At 35.1% G+C, this 23,515-nt stretch overlaps 1 protein-coding gene across 5 annotated transcripts; it reads left to right on the forward strand.

Moving 5' to 3' along the window:
• Nucleotides 1-12,458: 12,458 nt before the first annotated feature.
• Nucleotides 12,459-22,033, forward strand: LOC110665372 (uncharacterized). 5 transcript variants are annotated; one of them, XM_058147013.1, is made up of 24 exons: nucleotides 12,461-12,599; nucleotides 12,757-12,887; nucleotides 12,983-13,067; nucleotides 13,163-13,216; nucleotides 13,538-13,629; nucleotides 13,740-13,843; nucleotides 14,531-14,606; nucleotides 15,577-16,036; nucleotides 17,457-17,795; nucleotides 17,875-18,081; nucleotides 18,176-18,274; nucleotides 18,365-18,437; nucleotides 18,880-19,007; nucleotides 19,142-19,427; nucleotides 19,534-19,775; nucleotides 19,856-19,980; nucleotides 20,140-20,254; nucleotides 20,345-20,400; nucleotides 20,488-20,581; nucleotides 20,661-20,850; nucleotides 20,927-20,998; nucleotides 21,077-21,177; nucleotides 21,354-21,416; nucleotides 21,655-22,033. In XM_058147013.1, exons 1-24 carry the CDS (start codon nucleotides 12,543-12,545, stop codon nucleotides 21,760-21,762), a joined length of 3,357 nt encoding a protein of 1,118 aa, XP_058002996.1. In that variant the 5' UTR covers nucleotides 12,461-12,542; the 3' UTR covers nucleotides 21,763-22,033. The 5 variants fall into 5 exon arrangements, 4 of the variants coding, with proteins under 4 accessions (XP_058002996.1, XP_058002999.1, XP_058002998.1 ...); XM_058147016.1 differs by having other exon boundaries at nucleotides 19,549-19,775; XM_058147015.1 differs by having other exon boundaries at nucleotides 14,537-14,606.
• The last annotated feature ends 1,482 nt before the right edge of the window (nucleotides 22,034-23,515 follow it).

A 23,515-nucleotide genomic window follows, 5' to 3' on the forward strand; every position in this document is an offset into this window, starting at 1 on the left:
GTTCCCCCTGTGCGCGCGTGACGTTTCGGCTTCCCGGCCAAAATTCGAAAGATCCGGCCACAGTTTGGGCCGGGTCTTGTGTCGAAACTCATTTACACCTCGAGAGCTTTCCATTGACACCAAGAATACCAAAATCCATCAAGCGATTTGCCCAATTTTTATCCGAGAAGTTTTAGCTCATTTCGATTTTTGGGCTAGATTTCTCGTAAACCATAAACCCCACGAGAAAACCGAAAGTACCAGAGCACTCCACTTGTCGAGAGTTTCGCTGCAATATAAATTTCAAAATTTTCTGACACCGTTTTTTGGTGGGTCCCATGAAACTTTATAGTATTTTTCTGAGCACTAGATGAGCTTAGAAAATTCCGTAAAAATTATTTACTAACCCTCGTGTTGTGGGCTTCGTGTAGGTACCTTCAATTCGCGAAAATTCAACGATTGCCCAAGTCTATAAATTTCCGACCAAAAAGATAGGCTATCGAAAAAGTCTTGAAATTTGATCGAGATTTTGGCTACCCCACCGTTGTCAGACATCCCGAGCGCGTCCCCGGGGTTGGAATCGGAATAGGTAAACCCGAACCTTACTTTTTCTTAATTATTTAATGCTTGAATTGGATTAAAAATCTATAAAATATTCGTGGTAGCTTAGAAAATTATAATTCCTTTTGTATTAGTTTAGTAATACTGCTAAGGACCACGGGGCAAAGTTTTAGAATTTTTAGAGCTTATTTGGGTAGTTTTTGCAAAAGGGTCAACTATAAGGATTAAATTGTAATTTATTGTGATTGATTACTGTTTGGATGGACCCAGGAGGGGCTGTGTGATGTGATTGAGTTGTGGGTGTATGATTTGTGGATATAGAAGTGCGTTTTAATCCCTTTTGCAGGTTGGGTAGATCCTAGATATAGGGGAGACTCTGCCTGATTTTCGGCATGACTTAGGACATCTTTGGTCTTTTCTCAGTTGTATTAAGTAAAATGTATTAAATAATTATAATAAAATTGTCAGGTGAGCCGGGCCAGCATTCCTCCTCCACCTAGCCACCACGGTGACTACGGTTAAGTCTGTGAGTAGAATATTAATCTTAATTATAATTTCAATATTATTATATATTCATGTCACGACTTAACCTATGGGCCGGACCGGCACTAGGACCTGGGCCGGCATAAAGCCCCCGAGGCCCGTAGTAAGCCTTACTGTTCTCAAATCCATAACTAAGCCCACAATTTAGGCCCAATATGCGTATAAAATAATTTAAATCAAATTGTTATAATTTCATTTCGAGCCAACTTAATCCAGTAATTATCAGAAACTGAAATTAGGGGAGCCCAGCTCAACCCTGTTACATCATTTACAAACTATTTAAAATTTATGAAAATTTTTCATTTATTAATACAAAAACTTAAATTCACGCAGTCCCTGATAGAATTAATACTACTACTAATACATGCGGAGTCCTAAATTACAAATTCGGTGAATAATAATACAATTAAGTAATCTTTTCATAACTTGAGAGGAAAGGGACAGGTTATTCTGAAAAATGTCCCCTCCTGTAGCCTGGAAAAATATAGTGAACAGGAGTGAGCATTCGACTCAGAGAGTAAAATATCAATTTTAACCATAATCTCTATAACTATCTAAAGCTAATGTACCCTGTAGAGTGAAATGCAACATCAGCAATATTTTCACATCATAACAGCAAAAAGGTAATTTGGAGCACTCACGCACCCAGTAATATTAAATCATAAATATATGGGAGCTGATCCCCTATACAACTCTCTCAAATCCAAAGCGAAGAACTCAGCTCGGACTTCCACTTAATAACCAAATCGGGGTCCCAGCGAAGAACTCAAGCCGTATCTACCCCGAAAGACCGGGTCTTAGAGAAGATCTCAAGCTGTGTCTACCCGTCCTATCCATAGCCAAAACTACATCACACGCATGCCAACGCGCGCACACTGCTCCAAATTACCACAACAACATCCATGGCACTTTAACAGTTATGAATGCAACATAAATCGTGCATAGAGTTTAACTACATAGATATATGCATATAAGTGATGCGTGGGCATGCTTGAATATATAATAATATCGAAATTACAATTAAAATTAATATTTTACTCACAGTACACTGATGACTATTGTGGCTGCTAGATGCAGAAAAATAGCTGACATCGATCACCTAATAATTAAATTATAAATTTATTAGTACTAAGTTAAGATAAAACTCTAAAGAGGTAATAGACAGCCTAATTCATGCCGAAAATCCGACAGAGTTTCCCTTATACTTGGGACCTACCCAACCTGCAAAAAGGCTCAAATAACATTTCTAAATTCAACTCATATATCATTATCATTAAATGGCCCCTCCTGGGCCCTCTAAACCAAGCAATACTCAAAACCTTAAAAATTACATTTTAGTCCCTATAATTGACATTTTGTAAAAATCTACTCAAACAAGCTCTAAAAATTCTAAAATTTTTCCCCGCGGTCCTTAATAATATTATAAGGCTATTGCAAAATGAATTGTAATTTTCTAATCACACATGAATATTTTATTCAAGAATATTACTCAATTTCATAAGTTTCAAATAGCTAACACATTCTTAATTTAACCCCATTCAATATTCACATATTTAAACCTCCATCCTCAAGCTTCAACCAATCATATAAAATTTAAATATCTTAATTTCAAATAATCTTATATGCCCATATGCTAAAAATCTAACTAAAATCCATTTATATTTTTCAAAAATATTCTACAATCACTCAAAAATTCAACAAACACCATAGAATATCTCCAAATAATTTTACTTTCATCATATATTTTTCTTAGAATTTTTCTCCAATTTTTCCTGTTTAAGAAACATTGTATTTATGCTCCACAGACAGAGAAATAATGAAAATAGTCTTACCCGAAGTTTATCTGTGTCTCAAAAATTCCAAAAATTTATGAGGAAGCCTCTGGAAGTTGAATCATCTCCAAAGCCCACCGGAGCCACCGCCGGAACCACCGCGCACGGTGGCCGGCCACCGATCGCCGGCGACATTTGCCGGATCTTATCATACCTTCATGTTCCTCCCCTCTTCCTCAGTCCATATGTGGTCTCGGATCGTCGATCCAATGGTCGGATCGTCCTAGATCTGAAGAAAAAGCTTAAAAAACCAGAAAATTTTCTCCTCCATATCTCACTCATCCGACCTCCATTTGCTACAAAATTGGTATTAAAAGAAAGCTCTCGGAACAAGCTTTCCAACGACACCTGAATCACCTCGATCGGACGTCGGATGAAGCCAGAATTGCGCCGGAAAGTCGCTGCCCACTGTGTGCGCGTTTTCTCTCTCTTCTCCCTCTCTTGCCGCCGTTTCTGGTGGTTCTGGCCGTCGATGGAGGGTCGCCGGCCGGGTGGGGAGCCGCTTGGGAGGTCGCCGGCCGGTCATCGGAGAAGCAAAGAAGAAAAAGAGAGGGGAGGAGAGGAGAGAAGAGAAATTGGGGGGGGGGGGGGGTCCTCCTCCCGATTTTTAACCCCTTTTTTTTTTTTTTAAAAGCTGGTAGTGACAGTGGAAATCCACTGTCACACGCCAAAGTCCCATCTTTTTTTTTTTTTTTTGGTTGTTACATTCTTCCCCCCTTAAGAAAAATTCGTCCTCGAATTTTCGAATAAACAAAGAAATAAGGAAAAGAAGATTATTAGAACAAGTGCAATCATTACTCCTCCAGCTATGCAGAGATTGGTAAAACATTTATTCTTCAAACTCTTCGTATATTATATATTACATTCTACCACTCTCTGATTCTACTATAGTGTCCTATTTGTTATCATCTCTTTCTAGAGGGCTTTTATCTTGTAACTATTCATTGACAATTTTTCTGACATTTCAAGTATTCGCTATACCTTACTGTTCTTGACTTGATGTCTCATAACTTCAATCAACTTTGGTGCTTACCTCACTTTTATTACGCCCCAACATGTCTCTTGGTGACTTCAGTCCTCATTCCTTTGTTTCAATAATCTCTGTTTCCCCAATGACATAACTTATGTTCCTTATTCCATGGTATTCTATGAGTAGCTTTCCCGTAGCACCTAATCTAGGCATCTTGTTCGAGATCTTCACTCTTCTTATGACCTCAGTGGTCAATACCTATAAATCTTCTCACTCCCATGCTACTTCAAATTTTTAATCTCTTTTGTGTCATTACTAAGGTACTTAGACCAACCTCTATCCATCTTATGTAACTAGTCAGGTAGAGTCTCCTCCAAGGGCCTAGTGTATCATTTATTAACATTGAAAAGTAAACTGGGTCTCTCCTTCTAGGTAACAAAAGTGTTTATATTCCCTGACAACTCAATCCAATGCGACTTGATCAATTCTCACTCCTTCTCTAGAATCGAAATATCAAGACTTCTTCCTATAGCTTCTTAGTATGTGGCCTACTTCTGACACATTGGCACTCAGATCGAGGCTCTACTACTCCTTTAATCTATCATCTCATAATAACTTATTTTAAACATCTCTTAGTGTATTCCTAGCATACCTATTCCTCCTTATCCTCATCATTATAACTAGCTATACCGAGCTTTCTTCCTATCCTTTGGATCTTATCCACTTCCTTTCCCTATTTATGCTATTATCGATATCTTTTCAACCTGCTGCACTTATTCGTAAATCTTAATCCTATTTCACCCTCACACCTTTTCCTTCAAGAATGTCCATCCCATCATTAACTTTAACTTTCATTTTATTTCTTAGTCTTATCTTGATTACTAGTTCTATTACTTCAGGAATTCTAACCTTACGATTTTCTCTTACCAGCACATTCTTCACCTTTTGTAACACTTATAATTAACCATAGAAAATTCTTTTTGTATCCCCTTTCCCAACTTAACTATCGGAACATTATCATTCCCTACCAGCCTTAGTAGGAAATTGCTCATCCTGGATGTACAGGAGCCCCATAAACTATAAGTTTCATCTGAACTAACACGGCTGTGGGAAATATGTGTCATGCCTTAATTTCAAACAAGATACTTCACGTGTTCATTCTCCTTAATATAATCACATATACTGCCCATAGCTTTCTAAACTTCAACCTCAAATTACCCATCAGCAACAATTTCATCTATTAAAACTCATCCATAAATAGTACTTCATCTAGCTCATAGTTTAAAACAGTCGCAAGCCTTAGTAGCTAACTCAATTTAACTCCTGTCATTACTCTGATCTTCCTTTCATACTTAACACTAGGTATGCACTTACTATCATTCTCATATCAGGAAATTGTATATGAATTGGTGCCTATCCAAATCTCAAATAACTAGGTTTCCTTGCCTCAGTCTCTGTTCCTTATATAACGCTCTAGAATCAAAAACACGAGCTAAACTTGAAAAGAAAAAAAAAATTCTCTTATATTCAACTACGCTTGATTGTCCATATAATAATGTTTAACCTATGTTTCTTGGTTTTTCTCTCCAACTTTCATTATCTCCTAGCACAATTGTGCTCTACCTATAAGGTATCATCTACATGAACCCTTTACCATACCATTGTCCTTCCTGACATGATATTTTATAATTTATTAACTTTACTTATACTCGACCTATGATTCATATCTATCATCATTTATATTGTGCCCTTAACTTTTGTTAATTCCTGAAAGATTTCTCTCACTAATAAATTCTTCCAACACTAATTCCACCCTTATCTATGGTCATTAATTTGATCCTTGAACTTTCTAGTGATTTATAACCACCCAGACTTGTCACTTTTCGTTCTACCCCTACTATTGTCCTGTCGTTATTGCTTCACTATAAAGTGATTCTGTTGATTACAATTAAAATGTTTGCCTGACATTCATAACAAACCTCTAACTACCTTCTCACTATCTCAAAAGTCTAACCTAAAGCCTATGTGTTATTATCTATAATTCTTTCCACTCATCATACCTATTTGATCCCTTAGATTGACTTTTATTCAACTTATTGCAACTTACTGCTTACTAACTTCTCTTTCTCTACCTAATTAGGTAGTCCGCAATACCATCGCACACCTTCTAGCATTTACTCATTATTATTGTATTCCATACCTCCATCACTATTCTCACTAATGTGATCCCATTTTGGGTTTTCCATCCTTGTCATTCTCCTTGCCAAGAATAACACTTAGCCTACCCTATATCTTAACTTTGTTCCTTTTATTATGTGCTCTTCAGGTTGTCCTTCCGTTTATTTCCTTTGTCTTACCCCAAATAGAACTTGACTATTCTATCCCTGGTTCCATTATTCTTCCTAACATGACAGCTGTACCTGCTAACTATATCTTTCAGAGTCTCTACCACGTTATCACATATCTGTGCTATTCAGATTTGGTCCTTTGACCACTCTAGCTAGTACTTCTACTGGCATTTAGATTATATTGCATATGCAATCAATTGTCCAAACTTTTATTCTGTACTTTCTCTATCCATTAGCCTTCTCTGATTTATCTTCGCTAAATTATTACTCTTAATACTGTTATAATTAGATTATACTATTGTTTTGAACAATATGAAGTTGGAAAAGAACTCAGGAAATTACAGTCATACTTTTATTGTATGATCTCTATTCTTATCCTTTAGCTTACATAATATCCTTACTACCTCGAGAACTAATTCTGCAGCAATTTTATTTATTTGTTATTATTATTATTATTATTATTATTATTATTATTATTATTATTATTATTATTATTATTATTATTATTATTATTTTGTTTTTTTATTTTGTTTTTTTTTATGTTTACTCAATTCGCCAAAACTTAAGATTCCGGGCACCCAAACCTGTCATCCAATTCAAAGGATTTACATCCATTATGATCTTGATTATATATGATTCCTATAATGGAACTTGTATCCTCTCCAGGATACCCGAGCCAACTACTCTCTACCACACTCTATAGTCCCATCTGGGACACTATTCCATAAGTCATCATTATCAGTAATAACCTTCGATCCCTTTTGAAAAGATAGGACTATACCCTAACTTGCTGCAACAAAGGTACCACCTTGCCAAAACCATGTCAAGTTAATGACTCTTTTATCATATCATAGCTCTATAAATCATCAATTCATAGTTTTAACCTTCTCTAGGTAGTAGGATTATACTTTACACCCTACTGATACACACAAGGTATACTATTCTCACTAAACTCTAAGCAAAACGTCTGTCGTACTACAAAAACGATCCAAAATTCCATACTGAAGACTAGATGATCTCACTCTATAGGTGTCACCTTTACTTTACAACTAATCCGAAACCTCTGGTCTGATGGCAACTCTTGATGTAACTCTAGCTCATGCTAGGGTAACTAAGTCACTGACTCTAGTTATCACCCAACTGTGACCTTTCAATATTCTAACTCTAGACTCCTAACCAGGAGTTCCCAACTCCTCTGCAGATATAGAACTCTGTTCTGGCATAACTGTACCAAAACAGAAGCCATTCGCAAATACCCTCATTATGGAGCACCACGGGGATGCACGCAGCTCTACATAATAATCTCAGGTCGGTACTGTAATTTGCAGCTTACAGAGCAGACATCGAGAACATTGTATAGTTACTACGATACGTCCTGACAAATTAGGTCTCTTAATCTCTTATCTCTCTTGAATCTTCTATTATCATAAACTTATTCTGACTGAGTGATCCACTGATGACTGCCAGCAGTGGTATCCTCATCCTTATCTAGGGCAACTGTACTTTCAAGACTCACCTTTATGTACTCATGCATTGCACGAAATGGGCACACCATTTAAACCCATAATGACAAAAATATAGTATTTATTGGAGTACGTGTTTCCATGGTAGACCTCAATAAGTTTGTTAAATCTATTTTATGTTTCTATGTACTCCATGAAAATCAAGACAATAACTGAGGTACTCTTATATTTCCCGAGGTATAACACAGAATCTAGAAATAAAGAATTACAGAAAAAGACGAAACAGAATCATATACTTCGCATGTAACATCCTAACAAGACTCCTTTTACACTCCCAATTATATTATTTCCTATGAATCTAGAGCCTAAGCTCTGATACCAACTTTGTCACGACCCAACCTATGGGCCAGACTGGCACTAGGACCTGGGCCAGCATAAAGCCCTCGAGGCCCGTAGTAAGCCTTACTGTTCTCAAATCCATAACTAAGCCCACAATTTAGGCCCAATATGCGTATAAAATAATTTAAATCAAACTGTTATAATTTCATTTCGGGCCAACTTAATCCAGTAATTATCAGAAACTGAAATTAGGGGAGCCCAGCTCAACCCTGTTACATCATTTACAAACTATTTAAAATTCATAAAAATTTTTCATTTATTAATACAAAAACTTAAATTCACGCAGTCCCTGACAGGATTAATACTACTACTAGTACATGCGGAGTCCTAAATTACAAATTTGGTGAATAATAATACAATTAAGTAATCTTTTCATAACCTGAGAGGAAAGGGACAGGTTATTCTGAAAAATGTCTCCTCCTGTAGCCTGAAAAAATATAGTGAACAGGAGTGAGCGTTCGACTCAGAGAGTAAAATATCAATTTTAACCATAATCTCTATAACTATCTAAAGCTAATGCACCCTGTAGAGTGAAATGCAATATCAGCAATATTTTCACATCATAATAGCAAAAAGGTAATTTGGAGCACTCACGCACCCAGTAATGTCAAATCATAAATATATGGGAGCTGATCCCCTATACAGCTCTCTTAAATCCAACCTGTGCCAGCGAAGAACTCAACTCGGACTTCCACTTAATAACCAAATCGGGGTCCCAGTGAAGAACTCAAGCCGTGTCTACCCCAAAGGACCGGGTCCCAGCGAAGAACTCAAGCCGTGTCTACTCGTCCTATCCATAGCCAACACCACATCACACGCACGCACACTGCTCCAAATTACCACAACAACATCTATGGCACTTTAACAGTTATGAATGCAACATAAATCGTGCCTAGAGTTTAACTACATAGATATATGCATATAAGTGATGCATGGGCAAGTTTGAACATATAATAATATCAAAATTACAATTAAAATTAATATTTTACTCACAGTACACCGATGACTATTGTGGTTGCTGGATGCAGAAAAATAGCTGACCTCGATCACCTAATAATTAAATTATAAATTTATTAGTACTAAGTTAAGATAAAACTCTAAAGAGGCAATAGACAGCCTAATTCATGCCGAAAATCCGGCAGAATTTTCCCTATACCTGGGACCTACCCAACCTGCAAAAAGGCTCAAATAACATTTCTAAATTCAACTCATATCTCATTAGCATTATATGGCCCCTCCTGGGCCCTCCAAACCAAGCAATACTCAAAACCTTAAAAATTATATTTTATTCCCTATAATTGACATTTTGTAAAAATCTACCCAAACAAGCTCTAAAAATTCTAAAATTTTGCCCCGCGGTCCTTAATAATATTATAAGACTATTGCAAAATGAATTGTAATTTTCTAATCACCCATGAATATTTTATTCAAGAATATTACTCAATTTCATAAGTTTCCAATAGCTAACATATTCTTAATTCAACCCCATTCAATATTCACATATTTAAACCTCCATCCTCAAGCTTCAACCAATCATATAAAATTTAAATATCTTAATTTCAAATAATCTTATATGCCCATATGCTAAAAATCTAACTAAAATCCATCTATATTTTTCAAAAATATTCTACAATTACTTAAAAATTCTGCAAACACCATAGAATATCTCCAAATAATTTTACTTTCATCATATATTTTTCTTAGAATTTTTCTCCAATTTTTCCTGTTTAAGAAACACTGTATTTATGCTCCACAGACAGAGAAATAATGAAAATAGTCTTACCCGAAGTTTATCTGTGTCTCAAAAATTTCAAAAATTTATGAGGAAGCCTCTGGAAGTTGAATCATCTCCAAAGCCCACCGGAGCCACCGCCGGAACCATCGTGCACGGTGGCCGGCCGCCGGCCGCCGACGACATTTGTCAGATCTGATCATACCTTCATGTTCCTCCCCTCTTCCTCAATCCATATGTGGTCTCGGATCGTCGATCCAACGGTCGGATCGTCCTAGATCTAACGAAAAAGCTTAAAAAACCCGAAACTTCTCTCCTCCATATCTCACTCATCCGACCTCCATTTGCTATAAAAATTGGTATCAAAAGAAAGCTCTCGGAACAAGCTTTCCAATGCCACCTGAACCGCCTCGATCGGACGTCGGATGAAGCCGGAATTGTGCCGGAAAGCCGTTGCCCAATGTGCACACGTTTTCTCTCTCTTCTCCCTCTCTTGCCGCCGTTTCTAGTGGTTCTGGTCGTCGATGGAGGGTCGCCGGCCGAGTGGGGAGTCGCTTGGGAGGTCGCTGGCCGGTCACCGAAGAAGCAAAGAAGAAGAAGAGAGGGGAGGAGAGGAGAGAAAAGAAATTTTGTGGGGGGGGGGGTCCTCCTCCCGATTTTTGACCCCTTTTTTTTTTTTTTTTAAAGCTGATAGTGACAGTGGAAATCCACTGTCACACGCCAAAGTCCCATCTTTTTTTTTTTTTTTATTGTTACAATTCAGGTATGCTCATGCATCACATATATGTATATATCTATGTAGTTAAACACTAGGCTAGTTTTATATTGCATTCTAAATTGATGAATTGCCATGGGAGTTATTTGGGGTAATTTGAAGTAATGTGCGTGTGTTAGCGTGCGTGTGGTATGGTGTTGGATATGGACAGGACGGGTAGACACGGCTTGAGGGATACTCCATGGGACCCGATCCTTCGGGGTAGACACGGCTTGAGATCTTCGCTGGGACCCCGTATTTGGTTTATTAAGCGAAAGTCCGACTTGATATCTTCGCTGACAGAGGTTGGATTAAGAGGGCTGTATAGAAGATCGGCTCCTATATATGTATTGTTTGACATTATCGGGTGTGTGAGTACTCCAAATTGTCTTTTTGATGTGATTTGCATGAAATTTATGATGATATTGCATTTCACTCCACAGGGTGCATTAACTTTAGATAGCTATAGAGATTATGGTTAAAATTAATATTTTACTCTCTGAGTTGAACAATCACTCCTATTCATTTATTTTTCTAGGCTACAGGAGAATTATTATTGTGATTAACTTACTTTTCTTCTTCGTAGGTCATCTATTAATGTCTGTAATATTTGTATAATTCTATTAACTCCTAGAATTTCGTATGTGTTAGAAATATTTATTTGATTTGAGTCTGTAATATAATTGTCATGTTGGACCTGTAAACTTATTAAAGGCATGTATGTTGGGAGCAGAGCTCCCATTTATTTTTATGGCATCATGATTGTATGAAGGGTGAGCTGAGCTCCCAGATGATTATATATTGTGTTTACAGATCGGGTGAGTCAAAAACTTCCCGTTAAATGATTCATTTTATGGCCGGACTCTGTCCGATTGAATTCTTGAAATTGGACCCAAATGGGCCTCAGAGTTGGGTTGAGGAATAGTTAGGCTTATTACGAGCTTCGAGGGCTTTAGACTGATCTAGGTCCCAATGCTGGTCCGGTCCATAGGTTGGATCGTGACATATGAATTATTAAATCTTTATTAATATTAAGTTATTTAACAAATTTTGGTAATTTAAATAAAAACGTTTAATTTATTTTAAAATTATTAACTCATAAAGAACAAAAATGAAAATTCTTTTTTTTTATTCACTGCAAAGTTATTTTTTAAATAATTAATACTTAAAAGTACTTCAAAAGTCGAGTATATATATATATATATATTTTGGAGACAAAAGAGAAATATATATATATATATATATATATATATATTTATATATATATATATATATATATATATATATATATATATATATATATATATATATTTCTCTTTTCTATCTCCAAAAACCTTAATTAATTTAAAAATCAGAGTGCTCTCTTTCAAGTTCCACTCGAATTACATTACTGCATTTTTCTTTTTTTCTTTTTTTGGCAGGCCATGTGTAGAAGAAAATTTCAGTCTTCATCGTTGGTGTTCTAGATTTTTTAAGATTTTTGTGTTCCTAGTTTTCTGGTTTGTTGATTTTCTGGCTAGTGTCTTTTTTGTTGATTTTCTGTATTTTAGCGTCTGAATTTGTCAATTTCCTGGATTCTAAGTGTTCCTTCTTTTTTAAAAGAAAATTGAAATTAACAAAAATTTTGGTTATCTAAAAATACAGAAATTATTATTTTTTTTAAATTAAATTGAAGATAAAATATAAAAAAAAGCTTAATTGAGACAAGTCCACGGTCAATTTAAACCTTATGAGTGGCTTCAGGGAGTCACAAAAAAGGCATAGAATTTAAGCCCTCCCAACAGCACAGCTTAAAATGCTTGTTTGATGTTCCATTGACTGGTGAAGCAGAGCGGGTCAAGCAATGTAGCATCGGTATAATCACTACCACCAAGAAACAATCAAACCCTCCCAAATTTATATATATATATATATATATATGTACAATTAAACAAAACCAAGCAATTCATCTTGGATTCGCCATGGATGCCGCGAAGAGACTAATACAGAAGGCGGTGCACCACCACCACCACCATCAGGTATGCGTATAATCATCTATTTCATTTGATTTTGAATTGAATTAGGGTTTCATTTCTCCTAATTCAGGAAATTTGCACTATTACTCATCACTTGTTGGTAAAGTCCAAAGGAAAGATTTTTGTTTTGTTTTTAAATCCTGTACTTGCTTTGATTCAGCTCCATGTGCAACGTGGCAGCTCGAAATCGACGGACTTCGATTTGCAAATTGCTGTCCACTATGGTATCCCATCTACGGCGTCGCTTCTTGCTTTTGACCCCATTCAGCGTTTGTTGGCCATTGCCACACTGTGAGTTAAATTGTCGTCTCTTTCTTTACTGATCAAACTTTTAGAATACACTTGGGGTTCATGTAATTCTCATCCTTTTCCGCGTTTCTTTTTAGGGATGGCAGAATTAAAGTTATTGGCGGTGATGGAATCGAAGGCCTTCTCATTTCCCCAAAGCAATTGCCTTATAAGAGCCTAGAGGTTGTTTTTCTTCTTCTTATTTTGTCTCCTATTGGGAAAAATTTGTCGTTTTCTAGCTATAAATTTTTATATTCATGCTTATTATCTTTTTGCAGTTTCTAGAAAACCGGGGTTTTCTAATCGGCATTTCAAATGAGAATGATATTGAGGTATTTATGCTTTACAAGCTCTGCAGTTTCTGCGTCCTCTTAAACTGTTTTTTTTTTTTTAATTTTTTTTGGTACTGTTTATTTGACAAGAAAGTCTATTTCGCTTCTGCATTTTGTGTTCTTATTAGGTTCCTAATTAATCACCTACTCTATGCACTTACTAGTTGATTCTTACTTGAGGAATTAAGTTTTGTTCTTCATTTTTTTTTTTTCTGTTCATTGTTTATTGACGTCTTGATGTCAGGAAAATTGGGTGTTAAGTTGTAAAATAATTTGTGTCAAAGTTAATATGTATGGTTAACTCTAAATTCATTTTGGCAGGTTTGGAATCTGGAGAGCAGATGCCTAGCTTGCTGTTTGCAATGGGATTCCAATATAACTGCATTCTCTGTAATCAATGGCTCCTATCTCATGTATAGCATTGACTAAATATAAATTTTCACAAATGCTTTTAATTTGCTGCTAACTAGCTGGAAATGGAAATAATTACTTAAATGCTACCCTGCATTTTTTTTGCACACAGGTTTATTGGAGATGAATATGGTTTGATGTCTGTGGTGAAGTATGATGCTGAAGATACTAAACTTTTACGGTTGCCATATCACATATTTTCAGATCATTTAAATGGTAATTGACTGATTTCTTCTTTCTTTCAGTTGCTGATTTTCGCATTTCTCTTGATGTTCTTCTTCACTTTGTGCTATTAGGTTTACATATTTACCAAATCAATTATGGCTTTTCTCATATGATAATTAGAATATTAAATCAGACGAAGCCTCCATTAATTTATTGCAGGATATTAATGGATGCATAAATTATGTTATCATGTCTTTTCTTGCTGCCTTCCTTCCCTTCTTCTATTTTGCTGGTTGCATACTATAATAAATTTGATTCTTGTTATGGGTGCACTAATCAATCATTCAATCACAAGGCTTATTATTTCTATTTGGCATGAAACAAATATAACAAATGTCCAGTTGTCCACTATCTACATTTGTTTGGAAATTGTTATTATGTTGAAGAATGGCATCACTAGTCATTTTATAATTAAACCATATAAATTAGTCCAGCCTGTATTGCATCTACTGCATGTTAGAAGAGGTTATGTCTAGACAATTTGTACAATTTTCTTTATAGTCCATTTGGAGCCAATTTTAAACAAGTTCTTCCAAGAAATCTAGGTCTGGGAACTTCCATTTCTCACATTGTGATGAGATCAAACTACCTTGAATTTAGTTTTGAGTTTCATGGTGTCCGACTCTAATTTGCTACAACCTTGTACTTGATTGCCACTGTATTATCGCTATTTGGCAGAAGCAGTTGGTTTTCCATCACTTGATCACCAACAAATTGTTGGAGTTCTTCCTCAACCTTGCTCTTTTGGAAATAGGTAAGATACTATTTCTTATATAATCTCATTTTTCAGTTTTGCTTTTGGAAGTTGGATTACAATCATGACTTAATTATTGATTTCACTTTATTACTTTTTAGGATTTTTTTTTTGGGGTCTGTGGGTACATTACTTGTGAATGACCTTGTCATTAATAATAATGAAATTCATTTTGCGTGCTGCATACTGTGATTCTGTATTTGTTTGTTTTATCATTTCTTCATTATCCAAATATGCATGAAAAGTAAGAATGATGCCAAAAGTAATATATCCTCTTGTTCTCAACAAATTTCTCATTCCACAAGAGGAAACAGAAATGAAAACATTCTGGCAAAGTAATGACCAGTGAATACGACTGGGAATTTTGTTTTTCTGGAAAATTTATCTAATAGTATTGCAGCGCTTCAAATGAATTTATAATTATTTTACTCTTGCCCTCTTTTTTTATTTTGCCATCTCTCTGCTGTATTTATAGTAGCAGCTCTTGTGTTTCTTTCATGAAGAACTTTTAGTCTGAAGTCACATGAGTGCTAAGATTAAAATTCTGTTGTCGTGGACACCAAGTGACATTTCAACAATTTGATATCCTGTATCCCCATTAAAGGCCCTTTGGATCTTGCTGGCATTTCAAAGTAACAAAAATGATGTGGACATCATGAGGAATTAATCACCAGTAAGCAACAAAATTCATATGAATAGTACTAATTTCTTAGGTGCAATAGTACTGACCTGAACACTTCTTCAAAACAGTGGCAATGCCCTTATGCAAACAAATCACTAATATTCCTTGCACCTTGTTGCAACATAGATCTATCCTTTAATTTTGTTCAGCATGTTCTATTGCAATATTGTTGATTGCGTAATTACTAAACATTGAGATTATATCTTCATCAGATTATGTTGTCATGGTATAATCATTGGTATTCTGTTTTGCTTTCTACATGTAATTTGAAACTATAATCTTTTGCAGAGTGCTGATTGCATATGAGAATGGACTGATAATTCTGTGGGATTTTAATGAAGCTCGAATTCTTTTTGTTGGAGGCGGTAAGGATCTTCAATTGAAGGATGGAAGTGTTGATTCCCAAAGTGGAGAAGATACTAATCTTCAAGGCAATGCATCTTATAATCACTTGCAAGAGAAAGAGATAAGTGCCCTTTGCTGGGCATCTTCAAATGGGTCCATTCTTGCAGTTGGATATGTGGATGGAGATATATTGTTTTGGAAAACATCAACCGGTTCCTCTGTTAGAGGTCAACAAAATGAACCCTCAGGCAGCAATGTTGTTAAGCTGCAATTATCATCTGCTGAGAGGAGACTACCTATTATAGTCTTACACTGGTCTGCAAGCAATAGATCCAGTAATGATTGTGATGGTCAACTGTTTATCTATGGTGGTGATGAAATAGGATCTGAAGAAGTTCTAACTGTGAGTTATTATTTCACAGCTAGTGGGCATTTTTCATTATTTCTGTTGGCACATTACTATATGTTGGATCTCTCTCTCTCTCTCTCTCTCTCTCCTTCCCCTCTCCTTTTTCTTATATGAATAAGATTTTGATATTCTTAAAAGAGCAAGATGCATGACTTAGAAAAGAATTTACCAAAGATAATATGATTTTCAAGGATAGATCATTCCATAGATATTACATTCCAAAGGATTGTTTTTGAGGTTTGGTAGTTCAGAAGCATTTTTCCTACAGCCTCTGAACGCCTTATTTTATCACTTTTGCCTGCAACTTACTCCAAATCCACCTAGTGTCTCTGAATACTTAAGCTTTTAAAAATTTCAAGCATTAATCTACCTTCACTGATCATATAACAGCCGCAGTTTTTGAATTTAAAGGCTGTCCAACATTAACATAACTCATGAAGTAAATCGCATCAATATTAAGTCATAGCATTCTTGAAACTGTAATATCTGGTAACTAAGCCAATAACCCATAGAAGTTGGTCCATGGCTCCTCAAACTTGCCATAGCACTCCAGATAGTTAAGCCAATTGTTTTACTCTCCCCACAAGAAGCCAACAAAACCTTGGAGCTACCTTTCTGTTAGGGATTTATTGTGGTACCCACAGGATGTGTGTGTTTGGAGTTGGAAATCCTGTGAACCAGCAAAAAGAGAAGAACCTTGTTTGCAGAGAGGTAAAATACAAAGTTTTCGCAAATTATTTTGGTGCTATTTTCACAATAAGATTCATATAGAATTCCATGTCATTCCTAAAATTGGAGTTTTGATCATTGAATAGTTTATATAGTGAAAATAACACCTATTGTGATAGACAATACAAGAGCAAATGGCCAAACCCCAAATACTTGAATGAGTGAAAGATCACTTTTGCATGTGGCTGTAGAATTGGCTAGTCTCTAGCATGTGGAAAATGCGTGAAGTGCCATTCTTGCATGAGTTATAATGTGTTCGTAAAGTTGGTGTTATCTTCTAGCTAGTTGGGGTCATGGTGACATGTTGTGGACCAAGCCATGAATCTGGTTGTTGCCATTTGTTGTGTAATTTTTGTTGTTGTATTAGTGTTCTAATGGCAGTAGGTCATGTTATACTAGTAGTATTATCTGACTATTATTTTTACAAAGAATTTGTATAAATGATGAAACTTAGCATGAATCGAAACAACCTTGGAGTATATTCACCTCTGTGGTTTGTTCCAACCCTATAACTGGGACATCTTTTAATTTGAATTTGTTGTTGGCTCTATCACATTGTATTAAGAATGTCACAGCGATGTTTGCTTTGCTGTGGTAATTGCTATTCAATGGCTATAGGTAATTGGTGTTTATTTATTTATCTAGATTGTCATGTGGAAGTTGCTCTAATATGTGATCGCCACAGGTTCTGAATCTAGAATGGTCATCTGGGATGGAGACAGTAAGATGTAAAGGTCGTGCTGACCTCACACTTACTGGATCTTTTGCTGACATGATTTTGTTACCAAGTGCTTGGTCAAAAAAGAGTAATCACAAAGCTGATGTTTTTGTATTGACAAATCCCGGACAACTGCATCTTTATGATGATGCTAGCTTGTCTGCCTTGCTATCTCAGCAAGAGAAGGAAACATCTGTCTGTGCTTTGGAGTTTCCTGCAGTTGTACCTATGGTTGATCCACACATGACTATGGCAAAATTCGCTGCATTGCCTATGGGTGGAAACTCTTCAAAAGTTCTATCTGAGGTATATCTAACTCCCATATAATTTTCAGTCTTAATGTATGGATTTATATTGTTGAATTGTTTCATACGCAATTGCTCAGATGGCCTCAGTTAGAAAACAAGGCACCACACTTGCCCAGGCTGGTGGTACAAAGTGGCCCTTGACTGGGGGTGTACCTGTTCATCTGTCTTCAACAGAACAAAGAGTTGTTGAAAGAGTTTACATAGCAGGTTATCAAGATGGATCTGTTCGGATTTGGAATGCCTCTTATCCTTTCCTCTCAATTATTTGCGTTCTAGAAGGAAAGGTTAGACAGTTAAGAGTTCCTTCACAAAAGTCTAAAAAATATTACTATTTGTAATGTTTATTTTATGTGAGTTGTAACCTTGCATGATTGGCAGGTGAAAGGTCTACAAGTTACTGGCTTTAGTACTCCAGTATCAAATTTGGACTTCTGTTCCCTCACTTCAAATTTGGCAGTTGGCAATGAATATGGACTGGTCAGAAATGTTTATTTAGTGATTCTGTCTTTTTCTCTTTCTTCCCTTCCTTTTCTTTCCCATCCAACCTTGTGTTAAATTATCAACTAGGTAAAACTTTATAACTTCAATGGCAGCTCAGATGAGACAAGTTTTCACTTAGTGACAGAGACTAAGCATGAAGGTAAGTTGCAAGTGAGCCATCTCTACTTCTAGCCCAAAAAAAAAAAAAAAAAAAGTGAGCCATCTCTAAAGTCTATGAGCAGACCGTCTTGGTTTTCTTATTATTTATCATCATTTATATCATGTGGGAACGATATTGAGAGGTTTAAGTTCTGGTTTTAGTGTAAGTTATGTACTTTCTATTCTGGACTATTAAATAGGGTACCTTTTCATTTCAAGGGTAAATGGTAATTTTTTACACAGAAGATTGACTTTGGCTAGAATCTGGAACTTAAAAAGTTGCAAGTGTCCCATTATCAAAGTTGATGTGAAAATTTCAGAATTCAGTTAAAATAATATAGATTGCTAAGAATCTGAGAGGTTTGCTTTATTGCTTCCATTCTTTCAAAAATTTCATTTAAATCCTTTACTTTGTCTGCCTAACATATTTACTTGTCTCATAGTTTGCATTTTGCCTCAAGAGGAAGGACCTCATTGTAGGGCTGTTTTTTCTCTTCCTAATTCCCCAATTCGTGCGCTACAGTTTGCAAATTCTGGAGCCAAACTTGCTGTTGGTTTTGAATGTGGTAGGGTGAGTAATTGAGTATCATATGCCTTTTATTCATGCTTGCTTTCCAATTACCTTTTCTGCTAACTTGGGTTATTTTCATGTGATTTTAGCTTTCCTTGTTCTGATTGATTTTAAATTTGATGTTTCTATTTCAGGTGGCAGTACTTGACATGAGTTCATTATCAGTTCTCTTCTTCACAGACTTTGTATCGAGCTCCAGTTCTCCTGTTATTTCAGTGACCTGGACAAATTATGAAAATATTGGTAGCCTTGTAAAAAGTCCAAAGGAAACTAATATTGTAGCAAATCCTGCAGAGGAAGTCATGTTTTTCTTAACCAAGGATGCATTTCTTAAAATAATTGATAGTGGTGGTGGAATGATCAATTCTCATCCATGGCACCCAAAAAAGAAATCAATTGCAATTTCCATGTATGTTATAGGCAAGTATAGTCTTCAATTAGGAAGCAATAGGATCTTTTCCTTTCCTAAATTTTGGTTGCACTTGCAAATTAGGAAACTACGAAAATTTTATTTTACTTTTATCAGAGTACAATACTTCAGTCTCTACCTCAACCAATGGAAAGCATCTGGAGAAGGCTAACCAGGATGTGGCTATTAACAAGAATCAGCCTGTGGATGAAACTACTTTAACAGGGGCTAATTCGCATAGCAGTGAACATCATTCCTCTTCAGGTATTGCACTCACAGGGGAAAGATTAATGGATTCACTTATTCTGCTTTGTTTTGAGGATTCATTGCGCTTGTACTCTACAAAGAGTGTGATTCAGGTAGTTCTATTGCCCTTGTTTATACTTGCAACCGCTTCATACTCTGTTCACAAGTTAAATGATAGCTAAATTATTTTTAGGGAAACAATAAATCCATTTTTAAAGTGAAACATTCGAACCCTTGCTGTTGGACTTCAACTTTTAGGAAGGATGACAAAGTTTGTGGACTGATCTTGCTGTTTCAGACTGGAGCAATTGAAATCAGGTGAAATGCTTGCAATGCAAAGATAAGTAATATGAGAATCTTGACTATAGAGCATAACTTACCATCTTAACATTATGTCGTACCAATATTTTTGAAAGCCCTCCCAGCTAGCATACTAAGGTCAATTCATTGATATTGTTGATACTTGTATCTGGGCAGATCTTTTCCAGATTTGGAATTGGTGAAAGAAAGCTCCTTAATGTCAATTCTTAGGTGGAACTACAAAACAAACATGGAGAAGAATATGAGTTTTGATAATGGGCTGATTACATTGGTATCCTTTCTTTTGGATTTTTTGAATTTGTTACTTGTTTGGTACTCTTGATGATTAATTAAATGGTTTGTTTCTAATGTTGTCCTGTAGGCAAATGGGTGTGAGTTGGCCTTCGCCTCACTACTGTCTGGTGAAAATGGTTTCAGGTGCCTTAATCTATGTTTAGCCAATGATATGTTTAGACAAAATCACTAGCACAAGTTTGAAAGTTTAACAGAATAATTTTTTTCTAGGATTCCAGAGTCTCTTCCTTGTCTTCATGATAAGGTCCTTGCTGCTGCTGCAGATGCAGCCATCAGTTTCTCTTCCAATCAGAAGCAGAAGCAGGTCCAAATTAACCAAAAAACTTGTCCATATTTATATTTGGTATTATTCTTCTTTTTATAGCTTATTCATGTTGCTACAGGGTATTAAGCCTGGGATTCTAGCCGGTATTGTCAAAGGCTTTAAAGCTGCAAAATTAGCGCAGACCACGGATATTACTCCAACACCTCAATCCAATTTTAGTCACCTGGAGGACATTTTCTCGAAGCCACCATTCTCAGAATCATCTCCAGCTGTTACTGATATTCAGGAAGCTGTAGAGCTTAATATAGGTTTTGTCCACATCTATGTTCACTATTTTTCTCTTCCGTTGCTGCTGCTTTTACTGATTGCTTTTCTAAAGTGCAGATGATATTGAGATAGATGAATCACCTCTGCCCACGGTAACTACATCGCAGGAAGTGAAAAATATAAAGAGAGGTAAATTTGATTTCCCCATATTTAATGTGTTTTTTTGCTCATTAATTGTCTTTTAACAATATGATTATTGCACTGCAGAGAAGGATACAGAAAGGGAACAGTTATTAGGCAGGGCTGATGATATAAAACCCAGACTAAGGACACCTGAAGAAATTATAGCTCAATATAGAAAAGCTGGGGTAATATCATGGATTATGATTATTATTATTTTATTTTTGGTGGCTTCATTCTGCTTTGATTGGAACTCAAGATATCACAGTTCTAGTGACTACAATTATTTAGTAGTCAACTTCTTTTTTGCAAGGTGACATTTATTTCAATGGATTACTTATTTTGATGTGGTAATTGCTTCTAGGATGCCTCGTCAGTTGCTGCACACGCAAGAAACAAGCTTGTGGAAAGACAAGAAAAATTGGAGGTATGATGTTAAAGGATTACCATGGAGCTTATTTTAGTTTTTGAATAGGGCATATCACCCTTCGTTTGTAAACTAACCTAACCTAACCTAACCTATAATTATTTTGAGTGGCAATGATGAGAGGAAAGGTGATAATTGTAGTAGTGACATAAACATGATTTTTGCCTTGTATTTTATCATCTCTATCCCAAAAAATTAACCAAAACGGTTGGTATTGCAATTGTATTGCTTTTATCAGAGAATCAGCAGGCGCACTGCAGAGCTGCAAAATGGAGCTGAAGACTTCGCATCATTGGCAAATGAGCTTGTTAAGGCAATGGAGAATCGAAAATGGTGGCAAGTGTGAAAGGGGGAAAATCTGGTATGTATAGAACGTGTTTCTTTTGGTCACACACATTTTTACTAGATTTGTTCAGGGATGTGGGAGTTGATCCCCAGGCATTTAAAGCACAGGATATTATGGTCACCAGTTGACCTTTTACCTGATAATTCAGAGCTTGTACTTTTAGGAGTTAGTTTTCATCACCTATGATGTAAAGCAAATGATGGTGCTAGCAGGCTTTTTTTTTTTTTGGCTAAATACAGCTGCTTGCAGTAATTATTTTACATTCTTTGCACAGGAGAATTTTTTTTTTTTCCATTTTCATTTCCTTTTATGCAACAAAGGGAAAGGACGAATTTTCTTTGTGGAGTGCACCTCTTTGTGAATCTGATATGAAATGAGGATTTCAAATGTTGATGGCCTGATTTCAATGAAATTGGGTTCTCCAAAACTTTTGGAGTGTGGTTCTTTTGAGTTCATATCAATGGTATTAAAACTGTCTATTATGACTCGTAGTTGCAATTGTACGGTGTAGGTGGTGATGCTTGGCCAATGGCTTGGTGAAATGCTATGATTCCATTGTAAGTAAACTTGTATCTCGCACTAAAAATATGGGATAACTAACTTTTGGAGTGTGAATCTCCAAAGTTAGTATTAGAATCTGAATTCACTGTTTAAAATTTTTTTCATAAGGCTCTTTTTAAAAGAATATTTATTTTTTTACAAAGATACTGGCTCGTTTATATTAAAAAAAAAAAAAAAACTGATTTGAAAAATTAGTACATTCAAAAGATTAGTAATTTTGGAAAAATTTTAAGTTTTTTTAATTATTTGCTTTTTTTATAACAATATTAGCTTGTCTATTAACAAAATCAGATTTATTAATACATAAGTGATATATTATAATTTTTTTCACAAATAAAAACCACATAAAAATTTTATATAAAATTCATACCCTAAAAACTTTAATTTTAGGATTGGCATTTTTTTTAATTATTTATTTTTTATACAGGAATATCCAATTTAGGATATTAAGTAATAATAAAATTTATCAATTAATGAGTAATATATTAATTTTTTCTATATTTTTCAATGAGTGAAAAAAAAACCACATAAAAACTTTATATAGAAATTAGATTTTAAATTAAGGATTAGTGCTATCCGATGAGCAATGGTTTTTTTTTTCTTTTTAAAATTATTTTTTTAATTATATATATTTTTTCCATAACGCCTTAAAATCATATACACATTCATTATCTTTTATTACTTTTCTAAAATTGTTTTTCTTTTGTTTTAATTTTTTCCATGATAATATCAATCACTCAAGGGTAAATTGTGCCAATCCCGCCAATCATCTTTGAACTTATAGGTTACTTCAGTTCTGTCTTTTAACTTTTATTTATTATTATTATTATAATAACATTCAATTTTAATTTTATTTTAAAAAAATCTATCTAATCTGTAATAACAGATTTTTAAGTTGAAAAGAATACCATTATCCTTTTGTTCCTCTTTCAAAAAGAAAAAAAAAAAAAAGAGTATACTTTTAGTAATTAATTGTCCATAAATTAGTTTATTTTTGATAACTCTAATATTTACTAAATTTATTAATAAAATTATCTATTAGTTTATATTTATATTTTTTATTATTAATTTAAATTTTTGTTAAACTTTAATTAATTTTATCAATAAAAAATTCTATTACCCCTTTAATTTTGAAATACTATTTTCTAAATTTTATTTCAACTAAATAATTTAATTCAAGCATCAATTAATT

The sequence above is a fragment of the Hevea brasiliensis genome, chromosome 5 (assembly GCF_030052815.1).
Source record: "Hevea brasiliensis isolate MT/VB/25A 57/8 chromosome 5, ASM3005281v1, whole genome shotgun sequence".
Lineage (NCBI taxonomy): Eukaryota > Viridiplantae > Streptophyta > Magnoliopsida > Malpighiales > Euphorbiaceae > Hevea > Hevea brasiliensis.